At 49.0% G+C, this 24943-nt stretch overlaps 1 protein-coding gene and 1 long non-coding RNA gene across 5 annotated transcripts; one reads left to right on the top strand and one right to left on the bottom strand.

Annotated features, from left to right (window-relative positions):
• Positions 1-521: 521 nt before the first annotated feature.
• On the bottom strand, positions 522-4464 carry LOC115598819. 4 transcript variants are annotated; one of them, XR_003987947.1, is made up of 4 exons: positions 4193-4464; positions 1466-1673; positions 1228-1358; positions 522-972 (listed from the first exon to the last, which is right to left on the bottom strand). It is a non-coding gene; the product is annotated as an uncharacterized LOC115598819 (long non-coding RNA). The 4 variants fall into 4 exon arrangements; XR_003987944.1 differs by lacking the exon at positions 4193-4464 and adding an exon at positions 2154-2391; XR_003987946.1 differs by lacking the exon at positions 4193-4464 and adding an exon at positions 2154-2391 and having other exon boundaries at positions 1466-1669.
• On the top strand, positions 2509-24193 carry ANP32A (acidic nuclear phosphoprotein 32 family member A). The gene is made up of 8 exons (XM_030456855.1): positions 2509-2770; positions 17356-17505; positions 17674-17796; positions 19066-19258; positions 19569-19655; positions 21250-21347; positions 22249-22309; positions 22583-24193. Exons 1-8 carry the CDS (start codon positions 2717-2719, stop codon positions 22642-22644), a joined length of 828 nt encoding a protein of 275 aa, XP_030312715.1. The 5' UTR covers positions 2509-2716; the 3' UTR covers positions 22645-24193.
• The last annotated feature ends 750 nt before the right edge of the window (positions 24194-24943 follow it).

Genomic DNA, 24943 nt, shown 5'->3' with positions numbered 1-24943 from the left:
ACTCTGACATAAGGACACCCCCAGCATCCAAACCCCTGCTGAAAATTTCCTTTCCATGTACTTCACACAGGATTTACTCTGAGCAATGAAGAAAGTGGACAAAATACATGAGCCACGTGCAAAATGAAACATTAACTGTAGAGAGTACTCACAAAAGGAACTTCTTTGTACTTGAGCTTTTAAAAAAAAACAAAACACAGATAAAACAGAGTCTTTGGATCTTTCAGTGGGGCTCAGACCACCAACAAGAGGGAACTCCATACCCTGGGTCAGCCTGCAGTGTTTCTAACCAGTGACATCCCTAACACACAGCTGACAGCTTTATTTATTGAAATAAAAATCCCCCCCAACTAAAACTCAGTAATTTAAATGTTAAATGTTGATGGCTTCATCAAAATTTAACAGTTTCTTCTTCTATCCCAAAGAGAAACAGCATAATCACACCCTAAAACCATCACTCAGTCCAGTGACCAGACCTGTTTGTTTAAGAAAAGCTGCACTCTGCAAAGATGTTATTGAACATTTATTTACTGTTGTGAACAGAACATTTAAGATATTTAGCCCACAGAACATTTCCAGTCAGTTGTAGCTCTCCAAACAGTTCTCCAGACTTCTCAAACATCTGCAGCATGCAGAAGGATGGGGCAGAGGGGAACAAACAGGTTTAAACATTGAATTTTCATCTGGAACTTTGAATCAGTTTCCTCTAATAGCTTGAGAGGGGATTTTATACAACTCTTCTATAAACTAGAGCACACAAGGCATTCTCACTTCTGAGAAAACAAAGGAAAGCCAAGAAGTATCTCTGCATTCTCAGAAACTTTCAATATGTCCCTTTAGCTGATACGTATAGATATTCTGTTGCCATGATAAAAGTTCTTTTCCAAAGGTCTTCACCTGGGTCATGAAAACAAATTCCAGACCAAACCTTCCTTTGGGAAGCCTCAGCCCAGGGGCCACCTTTGTTCACACCTGTAAGGGAGAATTTGAAAGAGAGCTAAAATAAAATCCACCCTCACCCACAAGCTCTGAACACTCTGTGTGAAGTTCCTAGCCCAAAACTACTGCAGTAGCTTCTGTCATGCTGGAACCAGTGCCACAGAACAAGAAATACAACAAGGTGCCCATGCCACAAAGCTAACATCCAATCTAACAGATGAACCACGACAAAAACATTAACCTGCTGCAGAACCCGGGTGGTACCATGCAAAAAACTCCACTTTTTACCTGAAGCTGAGTCCAGCTCGACCTCTCTCCCAGCTCCCCCACTCTGGGCAGAACTTGTTGGTAGCTGTCAGCTGCATCCATTACAGTTTATCCACAGTCGAGGCAGGTAACAGAAGCCTTTACATCCTGCACTGCAAAAATATTTTGACAAGAGCCTTTTCCAGCCATCCTCATCCTTTTTGCTGACACCGAACACCAAATATTTCAAATCAGAGGCTCACAGCTCTTCCAAACCAACCTCCTGAGATGAAATCCAGGCTCACAAGTCCACCCAGACTCCAGTGACTGCCACAAAAACACCAAGTTGGGGTTTTTGGGTTTTTTTTGCTGCCACTACACCCGAGGTTTCCCAGACACAACGCAGGGTTCCGCCGCTCTCCGGGAAGGAGCCAACACCTGGAGCATCCTTGCCAGGACATAGCTGGCACCTCATTTCCCAAGCCTGCCTGGCAAAACAAAAAAATATAAAATAAAAACAACCCAGGGAAACAACCCTCCCGTCGGCACCACGGGCCTCATCCCGCGGAACACCGCGCAACGCCGCAGGGCTGCAGGGGACGCGGTGCCAGCATCCCCGAGGGCGGGAATCCCCCCAACCAAAGGGATTTCTGGACATAACCCCCCGTGCCCACCCTCAGGACCCTGCTCACCCACTCGCGGGGGTGCAGAGCCCCGGACCCGCAATCCCCGGCAATCCCCACGCTCCCTCCCGCGCTCTCCCGCAGGGGCTCAGCCGCGGGGACCCCGCGGGGCTGGGGCAGGGCCCGCCGCGGAGCCCCGGCAGAGCTGGGGCGGTTGTGCTGAGGCGCTGAGCCGCTCCTCCCCTCAGCCGCCGCTCTCCCCGCCTTCCCCCCCCCCCCTCCTCCCCTTCCCCTTCCCTCCCTTCTCCGCCGCCATTGCCCGCGCTCCGCCGCCCCGCTCCGCACCTTTCCCTCCCTCCTGGCTGCGAAACCCTTTGCCCGGGCGGGCTCCGGCTCTATCTTGCCGCTCCCCGCCCCGCGCCTCGGCGCCTCCCCCAGGATCCGGCAGGCTGGGAGAGAGGAAGGGGGGTGTATGGGGGGAAGCGGAGCGGTGTCTGTGTGTGTGAGGGGAAGCGGAGCGCGGAGCCGCAGCCGCCGTTCCTTCCCCATCAGCCCCCAGCACGGAATGATCCTCCGCTCCTAGCCGGGCTGTCCCCCTGGTCGGCTTCGCCGCTCCCCTATTGGCTTTCACCTCCCCTTTGCCCGCCCCCATTGGCTCCGTCCCGGCGATGCGGCGCCGTGGTTGGTCGGCAGAGCCGTCGATCATGGCGGAGCCCCCGGGAGGGCCCGCCCCCGCAGTTATCAGGTTAGTGTTCGCCGCGGTGCTGGGGCTGGGGATTCCGAGCGGAGCTGGGTGAGCCCTAAAGTCCCTTCCCCGCGCTGGCTTTTTTTTTTTTGGGAAGGGGGGGGGTCTCCGTCGGTGTCACTGCACGAGAGGAGCCGGGGACAGCGAGCGACTCCCGCCAGCCATGGACATGAAGAAAAGGATCCACTTAGAGCTGCGGAACAGGACGCCCTCAGATGTAAGCAATGCAAAATAATAATAATAATAATAATAAAAATCCATCCCACGGGGTTTTTTTTTTTTTAATTGTTAATTTTAAAATGTTTTTTAGATTTTTTTTTTTTTGGAGGAGGAGGAGGAGGAGGGAGGTGTGCATCTCCCCCCACCGCCACCACCACCACACACACACCTCCCGCAGGGCTCGGAGTGGGGTGGGGGTCGAGCAGCGGTGAGGGGGCAGCGGGGCTGCCCTTGAGGTCCCCACCTGCGTGGGTCTGGCTGTGTGGAGTGTGGGGGGGATGTACCCTTCACCCCCCCCCCTTCCCCAGTTTTAGGGGTGCCAAGGCCGCACGCGTTCCGGTTTAGGGGAAAACTAGAGGCTGCTCCTGCCGGTGCGCGATGCCTTGGAGGGGGCTCGCCGGGCATTAAATAAAAATAAGTTGGTGCTCGTCTCTTGGCGTGTTTAGTTGGCAAATATTTGTAGTGGGTGCTGGGCAGGGAGAGGCAGGCAGGGGCTGCGAGGGAGTTGCAAATGGTTTAGTTTAAAGTGCGTCTTCATTTCTTTGCAGTGATCAGGCAAGAGAGACTGGGGAGCCATATTTGTAACTTTGTAGTCCTCATGAACGCGCCCTTTCTCTCCCTCTCCCTCCTCTCCCTCTTCCTCTCTCCAGATGCTGAGAAGATAAAAGAATTTTAAACCAATGCTTAGCGGTTGGTTGCTTTTTTTTTTCTTCTTCTTTTTTCTCTTTTTTCTTTTTTTTTTTTTTTTTTTCTTTAGAGGGAGAGGAGGAGGGGAGAGGGGGGGGGCGGCGATCGGGTATCGCCGTCGGTAGTGAGAGCGTTGAATTAAAAGAAAAAAAAATATTGCGAGAAAGAAACGCGCTCTCCACCCCCTCCATCCCCACACACGCACAAAAAGCCTGGATGCGTGCGTGTGCGTGGTTTTTTTTCCTCGTGTGCTCCCCCCCTCTCCTTATAACCCCCCCAACCACCGCCACCCCGCCTTCCTTCCCTCTTCCCCCGGGGCCGGACTTCAGGTTGTTGTTCCGCGTCTGGCGGAATAAACGAGAGAGAGAAAAAAACTTTGTCAGGACAAAAAAAAAAAAATTATAATAACGCTCTTTACCCCTCAGAGAAAAAAAAAACAACCCAAAACCGCCCTCTCCTCAAAGAGGAGGAGGCGGGGGGGTACCCGCAGCAGGCGGCGAACCGAGTCCGCTCCGTCCGGGCCGCGAACTCGTGGCACGGGGGAGGCCGAGGGCAGCGGCGGGGAAGCCCCGTCCTTCCCTTCCCGCCGGTACCGGTACTGGTGCCGGTGCTGGGCCCGCTGCCGCCGCCAGGCCCTTGCATAATGGCCGGGGGAGGGCGAGGTGCGTGTGTGCCCCGTCCCCGCCGCTCAGGAGGGGAGGAAGGCTGAGGGAGGCGCGGGGGGTGAACGTACCTCTGCGGGGGGAGGGCGGAGGCAAGGCGGCGGGACGCAGCCTCCGCCGCTTTTCGGTGGCCGAGCGCCGCGTCCGAGGGACAAAGGCGGGGGAGGGTGATGGAACCTGCGCTTTAAAGTTTAAAAAACTCCTGGACGGTGGGGAGGAGGGGGGGATAGGGGGAGAGAAGAAGGAGGAGGAAGAGGAGGAGGGTTCGGGTTCCCGCCGCCGCCGCCGCGCACGCCGGTGGGCGCTGAGGCGCGGCCCGGCCGGGGCTCATTGTTCAGGCGCGGGGGTCACCGTGAGGCGAGCGGGGACGGTCCCGGTTCCCCCCCGCCCCGCCGCTCCCGCGCCACACAGCAAGTAGGACGCGGCGCCATGTTGGGTTGGTGGTTTTTTTTTTTTGATGTTTGTTATTTTTTAATTATTTTACCGCCACCCCCCTCCTTCCTCCTCCTCAGGAGGGAAGGGTGGATGCGCAGGCGGTTGCTTTGCCCGCCCCGCTGAGCTGCGAGGGGAGCTCCGGGGGCCATTCCCGGAGCCGGGCCGGGGTGTGGAAGTGCGACATGAGGCGTTGGCGGAGGGAAAAGAGGAAAAGGAAAGGAAAGGAGAGGAGAGGAGGGAGCGGGGGGGGCCCTTCCCGCCGGCACTGCGGCGGGGCCGGGCGGCGGCGGGGCGCCCGGGCGCCCTCTCCGACATGACTGCCATCCGCCGGGGCTGCCATTTTGTCGCCGAGAGCCGGGCGGGAGGAGGAGGAGGAGGAGGCGGCGGCTGTTGGCAGCGGGACGAGGCAGGAGGGTAGAAAGGCGCCGTCCCCTGCCCTCAACCCCTCGTCTTTTATTATTATTATTATTTGATGATGATTTGTACTTGATGAGGCCGCCTTGGTGTCCCCGGTCTGCCCAGGGAACCGGGCGGGATCGGTACCGGGGGTGCCCCTACAGCCCCCCCCTGAGCTGGCAGCGCCGTGCTGGGAATGCGGCTGCTTCCAGGGCAGGAAGGTAGGTCTCAGCTTTGGGGGATCCTTTTATTTTACTCCATTTTATTTTTAATTCGTTTATTTTCTTGCTGTTTGGTTGGTTTTGGTTTTTATTATTGTTGTTTTTTACCGTTTTCCTTAGTTTTGCCCACCATTCCCACTGCTAGAGGCTTACTCACCATTTTAAACACAGACCGTGGGTTCCTAGGCTTCACCCAGAGCGTGCTAGGGATAAACTGGACAGTTTGGGTTGGTTGTTGTTTGTTTTTTTATTTTTCCCTCTATGCTCGAATTTTGCTGTGTCCTGGCTCACCCCAAAGCCAGCTGAGGGAGCTGTGATCTGGTAGGGGGTTTCACTGCACCCCGAAGCAGTAGGATGGGAAATAAGCCTTATTTAACACCTCACTTCTTTTTACCTGCTCGCCTCTGACTCTTGCCAGTGACTTAACGTGGATCAGGCAGCAAACGGGACAGTGGTGACAAAGCCCGAGCTTTTTTGGCTTCCTGGGAAGCAGGATGGAGCTGCCCTTTTGGGAACAGTGTTCTGCTGAGAGCCCCCTTTGTACAGCCCCTGATCACAGGTCTGGACACGTGTTGGGGTGTCCTGGAGAATTAGCTGGCTGGTTTGAAGCCTTGTCTCTCCAAATCACCTGTTAAAATAAACCCCAGCCCAGTGCTTTAAGGTGAGATGCTTAAAACTGGGGTTTGGAAGCGATTCTAACACCAGTCTCAGTTGTTTTGGGGGTTTTAGGGAGTCTTTGGGGATGAACAGGATGGGTCTGTGAGCTGGTTTTGTTTGATAGGCAGCATTTCTTTATTTCCAAACTTTTAATCACAGTGTGAGTAAACCTTGGTGAAAATAACTGAGCACACGAGTTCTGCCCTGCTGAAGTTTTGCAGTGCATCTTCTTTGGAGACATCCTTTGACCTGATCAAAACTTTGTGTAAATCAAAGGTAGGAGGGTGTCAGTAAGGTGGTGTGGTTCTTCCTGAGCCTGTATTAATACTTCATAGTCTGATCTGGCTAACACCAGGCTGGTGTAGAACACACCTGAGTGAGCTGCTTCAAGCTGCTCAGCCAAATAAAGTTCTCTGTTGATGATTAAAACATGATATAAATGTTCTAAAGTGGATTGTATAGGAGATATTTCTCACTTTTTTTTTTTTTTCCTCCCTCAGCCTCTTTGTTGTTGTTGTTGGCTTGGTTTAAATTCTCCTTTTTTTGGGTTGTTGAGAGGTTTTGGTGCTTGAAATGTTTTTTTTTCTGTGTGTTTCTAGAGCCAACTCATCTTTCTGCCCAAACACTTCAACTTTTATGCCAGTTTGCTGTAGCCTTTATCACTTTGTTTATCACTGTGGCTTTCTATAATAATTAACTGCCTGCTGGAAATGGGACAGATATTATTTTTTATGGGTTTCCTTCAGAGCAATCAGCTGGTAGTGGTGTAACCACTGACCTGGGCATATTTGGGGTATTCTTGTTCAATTCCCTTCATAAACTTCATTTATAAAATGCAAAAACTTTGGAACAGGTGCTGAGGCTCTCAGCCAGGTGACACAGAGAGAGGTTTTTGAAATTAATTTTCAAAAAATTAAAATTAATTAATTTTAAAATTAATTTTCTCTACTTCAGTGCTACCAGTTGGTTTAGTCTGAGGATTTTGTGCTTTCCCAGCTCAAAAGTGTGACACTGGGAGAATACTGCCTGTAACACCAGGTATTTTGAGTTCTTCTAACTCTTTAAAACTCACCTGACAGCCCAATTTCTCTCTTTTTTTTCTGTAGGTTTTAACAGTGAAGGGAAATATGATGCAGGCATTTATACAAAGTGCTCACTTAAATGAAGGATATAAATAAGGATGTAAAGGATATAAAATAAGGCATTTTCCCCAAGCTAGTTCCTTGTTGTGCTGCTTGAAAGAACAGTAAAGAGTTTAAAGTGACACACAACGTTTCAAAGACCTAAATGTGAAAAAATATTGCTTTTTTTTTTTAACTTTCCCCAGGCTGAACAGCCTCAAAAGTGAGCAGGGAGATAAAAATGGGATGTGGTTGTGTCTAGGGAGGCAGGAGAGCAGCACGTCCAGACTCCAGGCAGCTTGAGCAGATTATCAGGGATTTTTGTAGCATTTAACCACTTCTGGAGCTGGCAGCAGGGTGTGCAAATGGCCAAAGAAAACTGCTGCCTGTTTTGCAGACTTTCCCAGGTTGGTCAGACATTTCCAGGTACAAACCTCTTAAGTCAGCATCCTGGTGGGTGAGTGGGTGGATGGATGGATATTCACCCCACAGAAATCAGGCTGAAAAATTGAAGTAGAATTAAAAAATACCAAAAAAATTAAAATTAAAAAATTACCAATGTATGGATTTAAGTTACATGATAACCACCTCTGCCTGATGCTGCTAGAAGGTAGCAGTGGTAAAGTTTGGGGTTTATTTTTTGTTTTTAAACTCTCAGCTCTTGAGAATTCCCTTTTGACTACCAAAATGTAACATAAATTAAAGTTACAAAGTTTTCCTTATGATTCAGGTGTGTTTCCAAACAGTGTTTTGGTAAAAATGTATTAAGAGAAACAGCTGGGGTTTAGGTGATGTTATTCTGTCCTGGTCCAGCAAGAAACACATCTGAAGAAACAAGGGTTCTTGGATAAAAAAAAACCAAACAAAAAACTTCTTAGTTGGGCTTAACTCTAAATTTGTCCTATTATAAACCCCTAAGTTTGTCCTATTATAAACCCCTAAGTTTGTCCTATTATAAACCCCTAAGTTTGTCCTATTATAAACCCCTAAGTTTGTCCTATTATAACCCATCCTTGCAGCAGGATTCCTCTGTGATGTATCCATAAAAGCAGAATACACCTTTTTTGCTCTTCTGCTTTCAAAGTACCCCCAAAATTCCTGGATGCTTCAAGGTCCCACTTGAGATTTAAGCCTTTTAAATAATGTTTTCTCCTTAAGTGTGCCTAAAAGACCATCTCACCTACCCCAGTGCTGATCTTTAAGTGGCTGTGGCACAATTACCAGTGGCTTTCTCAAATATTTACATCCCCTGAGGCTCAATTTGACCAATTTATTTATTTTTTTTCCCCGGATTTATCAGCTCTGTGGATAACTCCCCCTGTTTTTCTGCCCTGAAGGTACAGATAAGTTGGGAAAAGGCTGAAAATGAAGCTGTGCCTTGTGGAACACCAGTCAGTGCTGTGTTTTGGAACGCTGAGTGAGTCCAAAGTCAGGGCAAGTTATGGGAATTGGGTTTGGAGAGCAGAATTCCAGGCACCTCTGGGATCCCAGTGCCAGGGATGCCAGGAAAGGAGGGGAGGGGGGTCTGCTCCTCACTGCCCACCCAGACAAACCATTTGTAGAGTTTTTAGCAGCTTTGATTGACAACCAGCTCAGCTCCATGAACCAAACTCTGTGTCTGCAGTGAGGGACAAGTCTCAAGTGGAAACAGAGAGCAGTGATGGTTTTGTTGTGCTTTGGAGTGATGGACACTTCTCAGCTATTCCTGTGACACTCCATGACTTGTTCTGCATATAATTTTTTATTTTATTTTTCCCTGTCTCCCCTCTTACTCTTATCCTTTGGGTGAACTAGCTGGGAAAGATGCAGCCTGTGGTTTTTTTTGACTAGGTTGCTAAATTCAGTCCTGAAGCCCTGGTGTGTGTGAGCACAACCTTTGAAATATTTCCAAAAAACCAAGAAAACCCAACAAAAAAGCCTCAGTGGTTCTGCCTTTACATCCCTGGGTGAAAGTTGGGCTTTTATTCTGTCCATCCACACTTTCCCTTTAAAGTCATAAAAAAAAAAAAGCACCCTAAGAAAAGCTTATCTCTTGCAAGTAGGGTTTGCCAGGGCATTCTGTAGCAGCTGACATCTTCAGGGACTGCTTCCCCTATTAAATCTGCAGCTCTTAAAATTAATCTTCATTTAAATGCAGTGTTTCTTTCTCATGTGTGTCTCCACCTCAGTCCTTTGTTGCTGAGCTCAGTGGTTCAGCTCAGTGCTTAACATTTCTAACTGAAGAATTTTCAAATGAAAGGGGAGGTGCCTTCCTGGGTTTTCCTTCTGTTTTATTTAATAATAGCTGGCAGTGAGGGGAAAAAAAAAAAAACAACACTTTGGATGTGGTACCAGGCACTGGGTGTCTCAGAAAGGAAGAAACTGAGAGGTGGAGCACCCAGCCCAGGCAGGACAGGGCTCTGCTGGGCAGTGATACCATCCCTAGGAAAGGGAGAAGCAGCCACCATTACCCTGAATATTCAGAAGCATTAAATGCAAAGGTCAAGCAATTTAAGTCCTTGAAACTCAAGGGTGTCCAAAGAAATACTTGGGGTTTTCACAGGTGGTAACAGGAGAACCAAAACTGACAGCTAAGGATGCACTGTTGGACTAAAGAGCTTTCTGTGTCCCTCAGTGTGTTCTCCCTTTATTAATTAGTGTGTTGCTTATGCAAATGGCTGTCCTGACCCTTGTCAATGTGTGAGGGGATATTTAGGTGACTCGTGGTGCTTCTTGGTTGGGGGGGATGTTTTTCAAGAAAGGCAACAGTAGTTTGTTCTTTCTGGCAGTTTTTCAGGTAATTAGCTCTGAGTGTGAGCCAGTCAGGATTGCCACCACTCTTTCCTTTCTGTCTTTACCCTTCTGCCACTCTCTGTACTCCACCTGGAGCTTTGGTTTCCCAGAGAGGAGAGCAAAGGGACATGACTTGGAGCCACACGTATTGCTCAGGCTTTGTAGCTGAGCTATCCACAGTTTCAGAGAGCAGAAAAAGTGAATGCATTGCTGCTGAGCCAGGTTTTTTTTTTCTGAGCTGTGCAAGCAGCCTTAAGCTGTCCCTGAACACAGAGGAGCTTTGATTTAAAAAAAAAAAAACAACAACCAACAAACCAACACACACAGCACCTCCCAACAACCAACCCAACAAACATCTCCTGTCTCCTTCCCTGTGTTGTCTGGTCCCTAGGCTGCTGTTCTCATGCAGTTCCTTGCAGTTCCTCATCCAGAGGAAATTTTGAGTTTTTTCATCACTATTCTTCAACTAAATGAACTGTGAGAGGCTTTTTCTAAGGTGTAGTTGCCAAACAGAGTGTAAAGCCCAGTGAGGACCTTGGCATTTTAGCTCATGGACAGCAGGATCAGGATCTGTGGGGCTCTGTGGTGAAAAATCTGAAGCACTAAAAGCAGTGCTGTGGAAGTTCAACTTTGGTCCTGTAAAACCCTCCACTGAAGTGTTTAACAGAATGGGTGGGAGTTTCTGAGAAAAAAAGAGGGCAAAGAGGAACTCAAATACAAAGTTCAAAAGGGGTTGCATCATTTGGAGAAACCCTAGAGGAATTTTTAGGTCTGGGAGTAGTTTCACATGAGCTCATTGCAAGAATTTGGAGTTCCACCTGGGGTGAATGGGTCTAAAACAAGCAAAACAACCAGAAGTGGAGTCACTGATGAGGCAGTTGTGTGGTTGTGAGCAATGACAAGGTGCTCACATCCATCCCATCCAGTCCCTTCCCAGCCCTCACTCCCTGCTAACATGACTCCCTATCTCCAGGGAATTGGTTTGTGCTACGTGGCCATTTTTTACTCAGAATTTCTCCCTGCCCTGGGATTTGCAGATTCCTTGCATGATAGAGCAACAGCCAGAGCCTGGGCAAGGGGAAGGGTTGTTGGCTAACTGGTTTTAAGGCATGTACTGCAAGTGACTTAACTCTGTTTATCTCATCTCACACAATAAAGCCTTGAAGGAAGGCATCAAAATCATGTTTGGTTGGTAAGGAAAAAAGAGAACAACAAACCCTTTCTGCTGTCACCTGCAGCTGGTGCCTTTGTTCTGGTTTGGTTTTCACTTGCCTGTCACTCCCTGTCTTGGGGGAGGAAGAGGAGGCCAACCCTGGTGGAATTTCCCCTCCTCTGTTCTATTTCATTCTCTCTCTGGCTACATCCCCATCCCTCAGCATCTCCACCCAGAAGGAGCAGCTGAGGATTGCCCCATGGAAGGGGAATCCCCTGTGGCACCAAGCCAGTGCCACAGCACCTTCCAGCCTGCTTCCCAGCCTGCACATCTGGGATGGTTGGAAGGGCTGAACATCTCTTGGGCTGCCTCAGAATTGTTGTTCAGCAGCTGCTTTAATCTGGGTGAGAGATCCTTCTGCCCTTCCTTCTGGTGTTTTTCCAGGAGCTGAGCTTTGTGTGGCTTGGCTCTGCTGTGCCTTGGGATCACAGGGAGCTTGGGCATGGCTGAAGGGCCCATCTTGAATGCAGGTGGCAACTGGCACGTGGTGCTTTCTGTGCTTTTTAGAGAAATTCAGCTCTGCTGGCTGGTTATGTTTTGGTGATCATCCTGGAGCAGAAATTGCATCACGTCTCTGAGCCTTCAGAGCAGTTTTTTTAGCCCAAGGTATTAAATAAGCTGTTCACTCAAGCATTTTTTGGCCTAGTCACATTCCAGATAATATCTGAAATGGAAATTCATGCCATGTTCAGCTCCTGCAGTAAGGAGCTTGAGGGAAGCTTGTAACCTGAGGATGGAGAACATCAGGTGGCAATAGAACAAGAGGAAAGGGTCTCAGGTTGTGCCAGGGGAGGTTTAGGATGGAGACTGGGGACAATTTCTCCCTGGAAAGGGTTTTCAGGTGCAGTGCCCATCCCTGGAGGGGTTTCAGAGCCCTGGAGCTGTGGTGCTGAGGCCATGGGGCAGGCAGTGGCAGTGCTGGGTCAGCTCTTGGTTCTTGGTGACCTTGAGGGTCTCTTCCAACCCATGTGATGGTTCTGGTTCTCTATCCTTACCATGCCTGTGAAGCTGGGTTCCTGCAGGACTTGGGCATTATCTGGGGCTTTGTGAGAACATCTGCCTGGGCCAGCCTGGCTTCTCCTAAGCCTTGCTGCACAAATGGAGTGGGATGGGAGCCCCAGGGGATCCATTTCTGGATCCACACGTCTTGCACGCGGTACAGGAACCAGAGGGACCCAGCTCTTGGCAGTCTGGTTACAGTGGGCAGCAATGGGCATTCTGTAGTGTGGCTTTTGAGCCCAAAAAAGCCCTCCCAAACCCAGGAACCCAAGTGTCTGCAAGTGTTGGTGCATCAGGGAGAGAAGAAAACTCTCTCAGCTTTCAGAAGTAATCAGGGCTTGGCTTCCACCAGCCCTTCCTTCCCTCCCCTCCTTTCCTCAGCTCTGCCCTCCTCCAAATCAGGATTCCTTTGGGTTATCCCAGTGTTCCCCTGGATGCAAGGCAGGGTTAACACCCTCACCTTTACTTGTTTGGGGTTTTTTTTCCATAAAAATGCCCCGCAGTGGGGATGCTCCTGTCCTAGGGGTGCCATGTGCCAGACACTTCAGAAGCACCTGGTCCATTGTGCTGAAAATGAGAAGCTGCAGCCTCTGCTGCTCCTGCTGGGGCAGCCAGCAGCATGGGATTTGTACTTGGCAATCAGCCTTTTATCTTTTCCTATCATATGGGCAGCCCTGTCCTCCTCTCACCTCCTTAAGCCCTAATTGCAGCTGGGTGTTCAGGAGCTGAGTCCCAAGTCCATGGATCTCCCTGGGGGCTGCAGCTTTCTGGAGGAGAGACTTTGCCTTTTTAACCTCTTCCAGTGGGAGCTGTGGGCTGAAGGTGAGGGTGATAACTCTCTGTCTGCTCTTACGTTCCACTGCTTGCCTGTTGATAACTGGGGAGGACATTCCTCTGACAACAGCACCAGGAAGGGGAGGCAGGGAGATTGGCCAAGCCCCAGATGTGTCCCTCGTGGTGATTCCTGTGAAATCCAGTGGCTGCTGGCACGTGGTTGCCTGTAGTTATCCCAGGAGGATGCTGGACACTCGTGGTGATGTTCAGGGTGTTGTGTGTGCGTTTGGGAAGCAGAGTTGGGGTCTGTGCAGCCTTGAGAAGGCTCAGGACAGACCTTGTTGTGATGTCCCAGAGCTTAAAGGGGGCTAAAGAGCAGAGGGAGACTCCCTGTTTCCCAGGAATCCCATGGACAAGGGGCACAAGGTGCTCCTGGGGAGATCCCAGTTGGACACAAGAGGAAAGTTCTTCCCCCTGAGGTTGGAATGGTCTCCCAGGGGAAGGGGGGGATTCCCCCACTTGGGAAAGTTTGGAGTCTCAGCTGGATGGGTGCTGGGACATCTCCCATCACCAATAACATGGGAAGGGTTGGAGCAGAGGATCCTGGGGGTCCCTCCCACCCTGACATTCCCTGAGGAGTCCTTGGTGATGGAGCAGGCAGAGGGTGATGGCACCAAAGTCCTGGAGAGGAGGAGCTGAAGGGGATGCTGCAATCCCCAGCTCCCAGAGGGGTGATGTCCTGGGCTGAAAGAAAGCATCAGGGACTCTCAGAAAATGGGGTGAGCAGCAGGTCCTGGTCTGGAGAGCTTGCTGGAGGGAAGGGCTGACACTGGGAAACCACAGAGCAGGGCTGAAGCAGCAGAGCAGAGACAGCCAGGAAGCACCTGCTGGAGCAGATGGCACCCACCAAAGGGGGGAGAGGGACAGCAGAGCCACCCCAGCAGGCAGGGGACAAGCAACCTGGGCAAGAAACACTTGTACCATGTGCAGGGTCCCTGGCCAAGCACCCGAGGGTGATTTCCCATAAATGCCAGCACTGCTGTACAACAGGAACCTCAGCTTTCCTGCTAGGTGTTCACCCTAGGTGTAAGCTTTGTGGTGTTACCTGGGGTGGTGGTGACCTCTGGCATGTTGCTCTTCCACTGTTTCTCATGCTGCAGCAGTTTTTTTGGGGTTTTTTTGGCAGATAAACATGGGTGATGTGGCTTGCCTTGTATTGACATTTATCCTTACTCCAGTTTGGTTGTGGGGTGGACAGAGAGAAAGTTGGCAATATACCAGTGGGACTTTCTTGTCTTTGTTGGTGAACAGGAATGAGCTGAGGACTTTTATGCCTTTACCCTCTCTCTCTCTCTCCAAGTATCTTCATGTTGTCCTCCTTAGCTCTGACTGCTCATCCTCCACAGCTGCTGGGGCCATCTGAGCTCCTCTCCTCTCCTCCAGATATGTGACAGGACTCAGAATAAGTCCTCACCCCAGTGACTTGATCAGCAAAGCTCTGTTCTGTGGTTTTGCTGGCAAAATCTGAGAAAAGAGATCTAAAAATCGTGGTGTTCCTTTTGTTGTTTTTCAGGGGAGTTTCAGGAGATGTTTGGAGAGTGATTCAGGAGCTGGAATTTTCCTTAGGATTACAAAGACTCCTGAAAAAAACAACTGAGGAATGGGGTTTTTTTTAGTCCTCCTGCCATGCAGTTGTGGTTGTGAGCTGTTAGAGGTGGAATGCAGCTTCCCTGAGGTCACCTTCCCACTTTTCCTTCTCCTTATCCTGACACAGTTAGGTGCTCACTGGTGCTGGTGAGGCAGGATGAGACCCAGCATCCTCACAAGGCTCCCAAGAAGCATCCAGCACCTTGGAAAAGTGTCCCTGTGAGAGCACAGAGGGCTCCTGGGGAGCAGTGTCTTCTCCTAAGGGGCACAGGGTTGTTTTGGTGGTGAACTTCAACCCAGCAGGTCCTCAAGGAGGAGGAGTGGGATGTAGAGGACTGCAGGGAATTTCAGTCCTTACAAACACTCCCAAAGCTGGTGGTGATCCCTGCACTTTGTGCTGTGAGAGCCCTCGGGTGTGATGCAGCAGAGGTGGTGAAGCTGGGAGAAGCCCAGTCCCATCCTCCCTTCCCACTGTTAAATCTCTTGGGACAGAAAACCACTGGAATTTTATTTTTGGAGTTTTATTTTATGGATTTGTGTTCTTCCAGAAGGCACTCAGGGTGTGAACACACCTCTGACCACAGAAGCCCTGCTGGGATCATGCTGTGTTTGCACTTCTGGAGCAGGAGGAGCCTCATTCCCTAAAAATGCTTCTCAGTTCCACCAAGCTTTCTGCCACTTCCCAACCTGCCCAGTTTTATTCCCTGGAATTGCTTCCCCAGGAGCTGTTCTGTCTGTCCCTTTGCCCTGTCTCTTGGTGCAGTGCAGGAGGGAGCATTGCAGCTCTGCATCAAAGTCTCCTGAATGCTGGGAACAGCAATTTGTCCTAAAACCAGCAAACTCAAAGCAGAAACCAGTTGGCTCTGCCACCACATTCAAGGGTTCTGCTTCTGAATCCACGGGTATTCCAGCTCCTCCTCAAATCTCTACCCCTGAGGGAGCTTCACCCCTCTTTACCTCTTTATTTTTTCCCCCCTGAACTCCCTCCTCCCATCCTTCATCCCTTGGGAAAGAGGATAAGGCAGGAGGAGACCTTGGGGCTCTCCAGGTCTGGGTGGTTCCATCCCACTCTCTGCTGCCCCTCTGCCTCCAAACCATCTCTGGAGCTGGGTGCTGTCTGGGCTCACCCACCTTGCTGGCCAGGGCAGATAAGGGGGAGACACAGATAGAGGGGTGCAACTGCTTTGGGTGGAGCTGCTTTTATTTTATCCCTTTTTCTTCTTTTTCTTTTCTTTTTTTTTTTTTTTTTTTTTCCCCTTGCTGGGAGCCGTGTGTCTGTGCGAAGCAGATGACAGAAAACTCTGTGTTTGTCCCCAAACTGCTCTTGCTGGGGTTGGCTGATACCTAAATACTGTTAGAGCAGGCAGATAGCCATGTGTGTGTCTTTACTCTGCCTTGCCCTCTGCCCAAATTTCCAAGCAAAGAGGGGTTTTTATTTTGTTAAAAGTGGCTTTTTGGGGGGGTTTCTCTTCCCTTCTCTTCCCCAGAGGTGGTGGGATCAAGGTTTGACTTGATCTTTTGGTTTCTTCTAACCAGATTTTTCTGGAAGGCTCCTGTGTAGCCATTCCCCACCATAATTCTTTTAGGAAAACTGGGGAGTCCTGGCAAATGTGTTTCCTGCCTCCTTCTCCAAATGAATCACTTTGTGCTCTCGTGTTGCTTTGGGCTGGCTTCCCTATTGACTTCAGTGCCTGGGATTTAATTAGAAATCAAGGGATGTTATTTGGAGCTATAAAACCAAGTAGCTTTTTTCTCCATGCAGTGAAATTGCAGCAATAAAAAAATTAAGAAAATTAAATATTTGCATATTAACTGTCCTCAGTGTGAGCTGAAGTCTCTTCGTGTTTCTGCATCCACCACTCTTGCACCTTCTCCTTTCCCAAAGGTGGAAACAAAGCTCAGACACGAGAGGAGGTCTGCAGGGCACCAGGATGGGTTTTCCTGGGTATTTTGGAGGGAAGAAAACTCCCAGAAATTCTCAGGATGTTCCCTGGATGGATGGGCTCTTCCCGTGGACTCAAAGTCCTCGGTGGTGGAGCTTCCCCAGAACCCAGAAGAACTCCTGTTGGTTATTAGGGGACTTGAATCCTATAGGGCTGGCCTGGCTTTAGGGTGCAAAGGAATGTTTTTATTGGGGTGGGGGTGTCTTTTAGGGGCTCTTCTGCGTGGTGCTGGTTGGAGGCAGCACCTGCAGAACCAGCGCTGCTCTATTTAAAGAAACAAAACAGAACCAAACCCTCTGCTGGCTGCACACACCCGTGGGGCTGCCCAACCCTCCTGTCAGGCAGGTCCTGCTCTGCTGAGCCCCACATTATCTTCCCCTTTTCCTTGGAGCCTCCCTGCTGCAAAAGGCTGAGGGAGATAAGGAGCAGCAGCAGCTCTGTGCTCGGCACCTCCCCTGCCAGCATCCCTCACACATCCCAGGGAATTCCCCAAGCAAGGAATTGCCTCTGTGGAGAAGATCTTCCCCTCCAGTCCCATCAAGGTGCTGGAAAGGGGAAGGTGAGACTCCAGCCAGACCTGCAGCTGGTCACCCTTTGGTTTCCAGGGCTGTCCAAGCAGCCAGGGATCTCTCCACTCTGGAAAAGCTTTTTGGATTTTTTGCACGTGGAGAGCAGCGATTTTAACAGCTGAGATGTTGAGATAGCAGCTGAGTTGTCTGGAGCCTCAAGGTGTGGGTTAGTTTAAGAATAAGTAGCTCGGTTGGTTATTTTAGAATGCTTCTTGCTTGCCTTTACCAAAGGTGATGCTCAGGTGAGGCCAGGATGGTTCAGAACCCTTTTACCATTTACAGAACAACACAGAGCTGGGCAGCCTGAGCAAAGCCAAGTATCTGAGCCTCTCCGACACCAGCTTGGCCTGCCAGCAAAACCAGGGACAAAACAACCTTTGGGGGCCCCCCTTTTATTGGAATGCCTTTCATTTCCCACCTCATCTCTGCCACCCTTTGCTTGGGGGTGAAATTTTCACGGACATTTTGCTCTGTCCTTTTTTTCCAGGTGAAAGAACTTGTCCTTGACAACTGTAGGTCATGCGACGGCAGAATCGAAGGCCTTACAGATGAGTTTGAAGAGCTGGAGTTCTTAAGTACAATCAACGTAGGCTTAGCCTCAGTTGCAGACTTACCAAAGTTAAACAAACTTAAGAAGGTAAATAAAAAAAAAATAAATCAACCCCCTCTGTTGCCACCCTCCCCCTTTGCCTGACGCCCCGCGTGTAAAGCGGTGCTTTGGGTAATGCAGATGTAATTTAACTGAGCAGACTCCTTTGTGATCCGTGTTTGCACTAAAAACTCAAGATGTTTGTGTGCCTTTTAGCTTGAGCTAAGCGACAACAGAATCTCAGGAGGACTGGAAGTCTTGGCAGAAAAATGTCCCAACCTCACGTATCTAAATCTAAGCGGCAACAAACTAAAAGATCTCGGTACAATAGAACCTCTGGTAAGTAGATGTGGGCTGGGGTGAAATCAAACACCCAAACTTTGTGAGCAGTATGAGAATTTCAGGCTTGGAAAAATCTCAAGGTACCCTGGGGCTGAGCTGGCCCTGGCTCTGGCTGCCCTGCCCCAGGGCTTTGCTTCCCTCTAGTGGTACCAAGGCTGGTGATGCCCCAAGCTCCCCCAGCCCAGCCTGGGCTGCTGAGGAGTCTCTCAAACTCTGTCTGAGCTGCTTATATTTTCACTGGAGCACTGGGTCTACAATCCCCAGCCCCTGCTTCTGCCCAGGGCTGTGGTGTCTGCTGGAGGTTGTGCCCCCATGCTGGGTTTGCAGCTTCCATCACCCCTCCTGCTCCTCACCATGGTTGCTCTGCCTCCTGTTACCAGTGCTGAGATCCAGTTTGTCAGGATGCACTTCCATAAGGCATCCTGGTCTGGTAGTGCTGATTCCTGGTTTTTGCTTTGTGGGCCCTTTGCTCTCCAGAAACTAAAAGTTTTTGCTCATACTTATTTCCCAAATACTTAAAATGTCTGAAGGAGCAGTTTTGGGATCTTCTTTTCCCCAACAAAAGGGGAGCAGAGCAGATAAACTCCTGGAGCAAACAAGTGGGAGAGAGGATTGTAACTGCTACCAGGTTTAGTTTTACTGTTTCCTTGCTGTCACCATTGGTCTACACCCTAAATTCCAGCAGGGAGTTATTTCATAAGACTGGTTACAAATCTTCAACTGCTTCTGCTTTTATTGTTTGTACATCAAAGTGCTCTGGGAAATGCACAAAAAAAAATTAGAAAGTTAAAATGGGGAGCTTAATTCCTGTTCCATTTCTGAGCCTTTTTATTTTTCCACAGTCTAAGATACAATCATTAACATTTTTACCATCTCTTTTAGCAAAATTCTTGTGTCCAGAGAAGAGTCTGTTTCTTATAGTTGAAACACACCTGACTGTAATTATCTGTCCTTGTGCTTTTTGGGGATAATTGGCTGCACTGAAACATCCTCAGCGTGGCCCCTGGCAGCAGGTGTGCTTTTGTACATTATCTTTTTCCAGACTTCAGTCTCCTGTTTGTAAGAAGCATTTTCCCCTCTCAGACACCAGCACTGGCCAAGCATCACAGATCTTTGTTCCACCCCAGGCAGGGACTGAAATTTCCCTTCTGACCTGGGGAAGCTCTTGAGTTGTTCTCTCAGCTCTGCAGAGAATTATGGTGACGCTGAACTTCAGAGCTTTCTCTTTTCATTTTTATTTTATTTTATTCTATTTTTTTTTTCCAGAAAAAGTTAGAAAACCTGAAGAGTCTAGATCTTTTCAATTGCGAGGTAACCAACTTGAACAATTACAGAGAAAATGTCTTCAAGCTCCTCCCCCAACTCACATACCTCGATGGCTACGACCGGGATGACAAAGAAGCCTCGGACTCTGACGCAGAGGGCTACGTGGAGGGGGACGAGGAGGAGGATGAGGATGGTATGTGAGCTGTGCTGCTCGGGCTGCCCCAGCTAAAAGATGGATGTGCTGCCTGGCACCCTGGTGCTTCCAGCTCTGACTCCTTGGCAGGAGAAAGGTGTTCCCAGCAGCTCCTTCCTGAGGGGTGTCGAGGAGAAAGTGCCCTCGGTGTCCTCTGAAGGGATTGAGGGGTTAAAGGAGGAAGTTCTCTCTGTGTCCTCTGAAGGAAGGAGGGTTAAAGGAGAAAGTTCCCTGCGTGTCCTCTGAAGGAAGGAAGGGAAAGGAGGTGGGCAGGCCCTGAAGGAGCTGCTTTTCTCCTTCTTGTCTCTAGGGAAAGACCGGGATGACAAAGAAGCACCGGACTCTGACGCAGAGGGCTACGTGGAGGGCTTGGACGACGAGGAGGAGGATGAGGATGGTATGTGGCTTTCTGCTGCTCCCAGGGTGGAAGCTGGGAGGTTGATGATGCTGTGTGGGATGTTTTGCTCCCTGCCTCTGACTCACTGGCAGGAAAGGGGTGTCCTCAGCAGCTCCTGGCTGATGTACAGCTGAAGGATCTCAGTGAAGGACCGTGCCAGGACCCTCTCAGTGAGGGGAAGGGAGGTGGGCAGAGCCTGGAGGAGCTAAACCCTCAGCCATGTCTGTAGCCAGAGATGGGGAGTGAAAGGGTGGTAGAAAAAGGGGTCTGGAAGAGGAGACATTGAAGGAATCCAGGGGACAATAAACCCAGGGGAAGAGGGGACTTCAGGGAGAGCTGGGCAAGGGTGGCAGGCAGACACTGGAGTTTTCCAGGAGCAGTGTGAGCAGGGAAGTAGGAAGCAGTTGTGTAGGGAGAAGGGCAGGGTGGAGAACCAGACTGGGTGTAGAAGCAAGTAGCTGAGTCAAGGAATCAGGCACAGGAGCCAAGGCATCACCAGGAGGCTGTAGCAGCTTTTTGAGTACAAAGTGAACTAATTGGTATTGGGCAGGAAGAGAGGAGAGGGTGTGTGCTGAGCTCTACTTGGGGAAGCTGTGTGAAAGGCACTGGTGAAGCAAAACTTTTTCATGTTAGGAAAAGTCCTGGTGGGTCCCACTGAGCTGGGGGGGCTGCTTTGCCCCCCCCTTCCCTGTCAGACTGCTCTGGGAGGCATCAGGGCACTGGGTGGATGAGTATCCAGCTGAGCTGGGGGAATTTGCTAGACTCTTCAAACCCAGCTGCACAGCAAAAGCAGAATTGCTGGGTGTGCAGTTTTCCCTCCAGTGCTGAGTGTGAGCTGTGGTGAGAGGGGTGAGCACTGGTGCAAGCAGCCAGCTCCAGCAGGGCACAAGTCTGGGCCTGCAGGCAAAATGCAGGAAAAGCTCCAAAACATCATTCCTGTGTTTTGGGGAAAAAAACCCCAAACAGAACCAACCCCAAAAAAACCCCAAACAACTCAGTATCTGGTTTGTTGCATGGGCTGGTTGCATTTAACCTCTTGAAAATCAGAAGTTGCAGACCCAAAAGGTGGATGGATGGATGGATGGATGGATGGATGGATGGATGGATGGATGGATGGATGGGGTGTGACTCTCCTGGGGTACTTGGGGAGGGTTCCCAAAGTGTGGTGAGTTGTCTGGTGAGGTTGTCCCTGTCCTTGAAGTTGCTCTGTCCCTGCTGGGAGCAGATGCAGATGAAGAGCTGCAGGTGTCCCACGGGCTCAAAAATGCACATTAGGAGTGGGGAGTGGAGCAGCTGAAGCTAAAGCAGTCCTGGGGCTGCTGTGACTGAGTTGTCAGGGCCTCTGCAGCCCTCGAGCACCTCAGAGCAGCTGCCACACTCCCCTGTCCCCAGGCTGCAAAGGCACAGGACAACATCTTCACCCTGTGGAGCAGCTGAGGAGCTGCCTGGGGTTGTGTCCTGCCCTTCAGTTGAGCTCCCAGGGTGGGTGGGTGGGAGGTTGGCACAGCTCAGGTGGCAATGCTGGGGGGAAGGGAAAAAAAAAAAAAGGAAATTTTACATGCCTGAGTGGTTAATCTTGTCTGACATTTTCTAGAAGAGGAGTATGATGATGATGCTCAGGTAGTAGAAGATGAAGACGATGAGGAGGAAGAGGAGGAAGGAGAAGAAGAGGATGTGAGTGGAGAAGAGGAGGTAAGGGTTGGGGGGATTAATGATGGGTGGGGAGTGGGAATAGTTGGCCAAGAAATGGACCAAATTTGGGGGGGTTTCAGGCAGTGAAGCTTGAGCAGCATGGTGTGGGGGTGGTTTTGAGGTGTGCCTATCCATGAGCCAGCTGCCATCTAGTGACCACTGCCTTGAAATCCTTCTGGTGATTGGGCTGCCAAAAAACAAACCAAACCACCAGCAGGAACATCTGCAGAGCTGCTTTGAGGTGCATCCCAGGAGCTGAGCTTCCAGCCTCTGTCCCTAAGGGGGGTGCACAGGGATTAATGACCCTCTGTTCCTCCTCGGGCTTGTTACCTGCTGGATTTTCAGGATATTTAAAGTTTTAGAGCAGCCCAGCTGCTGTGTGTGGGTGTGAGGAGCTGGGCACAGCCTGCTGAGGCTTTGCTGTTAGCACAGCCCTGAGGAATGGGGAGAAAATGGGAGTGTTTGGGTCTTTCCCAGTCAGGGAATCTTCCCTGCTTCCCTGCCACTCCCAAACCCAGCAGCAGCTCCTGGAGTGATGTCTGTCCATGCTTTAACCCTTCCTGGCCCTACACCCCCTGCCTTCTCCTGACCACTCAGCTCACAGGGTGTGCAGCTCAGCATGAGGGGGCAAACTGGCTGAAGCCAAGGGGGGGCTGCTCTGATGGCTTCTGATTTTCTGCAATGAAACTTGGGCCAAAATCCAGTTTTATTCTAGCAAAAACCTCTGCACTTACACAAGCTGGTGGGAAGTCTCTGCCTTTTAGTTTAAGATGCTTCAAGGACTTTTTCCCTGTTGTAGAATTCTGGTGGAGACCCCCAGGTGCTGAACAGCCCAGCACTGAAGCTGACTTATTTTATTTTATTTTAATCCTTTTTTTTTTCCCTTTTTTTATAAATCCAGGAGGATGAAGAAGGTTACAACGATGGTGAGGTAGATGATGATGAAGATGAAGAAGAGCACGGTATGGCAGCAATCCACCTCTTGCTAGAGATAAAAATAAGAAAAACCATTTTTATTAAGGTTTTTTTTAAGATTTTTTTTATCAAGTTTTTAAATTATTATTTATTAACTAAAATGCCATTTTCTAACAAGCAGGCTGGTGCTTGCAGTGCTGCTCCTTTGAGAGTGAGCCAGTTGTGAAAGTAGGAGCTTGATGAAGTTGTAAAACTCCTCAGGAGTGTGGGGGAGCCCCCAGCATCACCCCCACTCTGGTTTCTTTTGGTTTCTTTTCCAGGGGAAGAACAGGGACAGAAGAGAAAACGAGAGCCTGAAGAAGAAGGGGATGAAGATGACTAAACTGAATAACCTATTTTGAAAAATTTCCTATTGTGATTTGACTGTTTTTACCCTGTATTTCCCCTCCCCACACCCCAACTTATTTTTTTTCTTGGTTTTTTTTCCTTTTTTTTTTTTTTTCTGATTGTAACGTTGCTGTGGGAACGAGAGGGAGAAGCAGACTGGGTGGGCAAGGGAATAAAATACTATTTTTACTGCCACTCCTCCTATTCATTTTGATTTTTTTTTTTTTTCTTCTTTTTGTCCCTCTCTTAGTCCCTGTAACTGCAATAGCAAGTATAAACCAAGTGGTAATTTGTTTCTTATTATTGGAGTGGGGAGTTTGCCATCTTTCCATAAAAAAAAAAAATTACAAATTACAAAAAATTGGGTTTTTTTTTCAGAGATCAGTGGATGATACCCCAAAAGCCAGACTTTTCTTCTGAGGCAGCTAAACAGAGTTGGTTGCTGGGATTTTCCCACTGCTGCCAGTCACTAAATGCATTGTCAGCATTTTTATTTTCTTTTTTTTTTTTTTGGGGGGGGGATGCTGCAAGCTGAGGCAGGAGCATCATCATCATCATCATCATCCTCCTCCCCCAGCAAGGGGGGGGTGGGAATGGCATCTGGATCAAGGGATTTCTTTGTTGCCTGTCTGCCATTTTCAGCCAGTGCTTTCCCTGCTTTTCTAGGTACCTTTTTTTTTTCTTTTGCTGTTTGTAAATAGTGACCAAATATTTGGGTTTTTTTTTATTTTTATTTGGTTCCTTTTGGGGTGTTCCTTTTGGATCTGGTTTATGGGGTGAATTCACAACCCCCCCCTTCCCCTCTCTCCCTCCCTCCAACGTGTGTTGTGTGTTTTCCTTTCTGTTTCTTTAATTTTTTTTTTAAGTGGGGGGTTTGCTTTGGGTTTTTTTTTTTTTTTTTTTTTGGCTAGGGTATAGCCAATACACTGAAAATGGCAGGCATTGAAATATATATATAAATATATATAAAAAAAATGTTCCTAATTCCTGAAGTTACTAGTGAAATGAATTTGACAATTGTAATAAAACAAAAAAAAAAAAAAGGAATTGTTTCAACCCTTTTAAATAAGGTGTGTACTATTTTGGTCTGTAATATAGAACACCTAGGACAATTTTAAGTGGTGAGAAACTACTTCCACTTGTGCTCTATACTTTGGAAATTTTTACAACCCTAAATCCAGGAGGCAGTTCAGCATGTAGGGGTAGGAGGTTTCTTTTCATACACTCAAGCACGAGATACTAATACAAAATTGTATTTTCTTACCTAGTGGAAGTCAGTAAAATGACTGAAAAAAAGAAATAAAATACCTAGTGAATGTACAGTTTTACTTTCATATCCCTCTTTAAAATAGCTTTAGAAGTGACTTGTATTTCCTAGTCAATATTTCATCTGTATAAATACATTTGCAACAGTTTTTTTGGGTTTTTTTGGTTATTTTGTTTCGTTTTTTTGGTTTTTTTTTTTTTTTCCCAGAAGAGCCAAACTTTGAGTTTTATGTCTGTTTGTCATTGATGAATTTCAATAAATCTTTTTATACAATTTTTTCTGTGGATTTTTTAGAGTCCAAACGGGCCGCTGGGATGGAAGGAGAAAATAGGATAAAAAAAATAGGATTTACTCCAAGCTATCCTGGTGAGTTCCCTGATATTTTTAGGAACTTGATGACAGGTTCTGCTCCAGAAAAACTCCTCTTAACCACCCTGGGGTGAAACCAAGGGAGAGGCTTTCATGCTAATTAAATTTGTGGCTTTCATGCAAATTAAATGCCCTTTTTTTGCTCAAAATGGAGGTTCCTTCAGTATTCCCAAGGGAATTTCTCAGGATCCTCCTGGAGAAGCTGTCAGGCCATGGATCAGCCAGGAGCACTCTGTGCTGGGTCAGGAACTGCTGGCCCAGAGAGTGGTGCTGAACGGGGCTGCATCAAAATGGCGGCTGTGGTGTCCAAAATGGCGGCTGTGGTGTCCCCCAGGGATCAGTGTTGGGCCCAGTGCTGTTCAATATCTTTAGTGATGATTTAGATGAGGGGATTGAGTCCATCATCAGCAAATTCACAGATGACACCAAGCTGGGGGGAAGTGTGGATCAGCTGGAAGGCAGGAGGGCTCTGCAGAGGGACCTGGACAGACTGGAGAGTTGGGATGATCCCAAGGGGATGAGGTTCAACATTCCAAGTGCCGGGTCCTGCACTTTTGGCCACAACAACCCCAAAAGGTGCCCAGCAGAAAAGGCAACGCCTTTGACACCTTAACCCACAGCATCCTCCTGCAAAAGCTGTCAGCCCATGGATCAGCCA

The sequence above is a fragment of the Calypte anna genome, chromosome 10 (assembly GCF_003957555.1).
Source record: "Calypte anna isolate BGI_N300 chromosome 10, bCalAnn1_v1.p, whole genome shotgun sequence".
In the NCBI taxonomy this organism is placed as follows: Eukaryota; Metazoa; Chordata; class Aves; order Apodiformes; family Trochilidae; genus Calypte; species Calypte anna.
Note: the sequence above shows the minus strand (reverse complement) of the source record. Positions and strands in the feature narration are given on the sequence as shown.

Excerpts from the sequence above, each read along its gene's own strand:
- ANP32A (XM_030456855.1), top strand. The coding sequence starts at position 2,717 with ATGGACATGAAGAAAAGGATCCACTTAGAGCTGCGGAACAGGACGCCC. Across the intron at positions 2,771-17,355 it reads GGAACAGGACGCCCTCAGAT|GTGAAAGAACTTGTCCTTGA; the intron begins GTAAGCAATGCA and ends CTTTTTTTCCAG. Across the intron at positions 17,797-19,065 it reads TCGGTACAATAGAACCTCTG|AAAAAGTTAGAAAACCTGAA; the intron begins GTAAGTAGATGT and ends TTTTTTTTCCAG.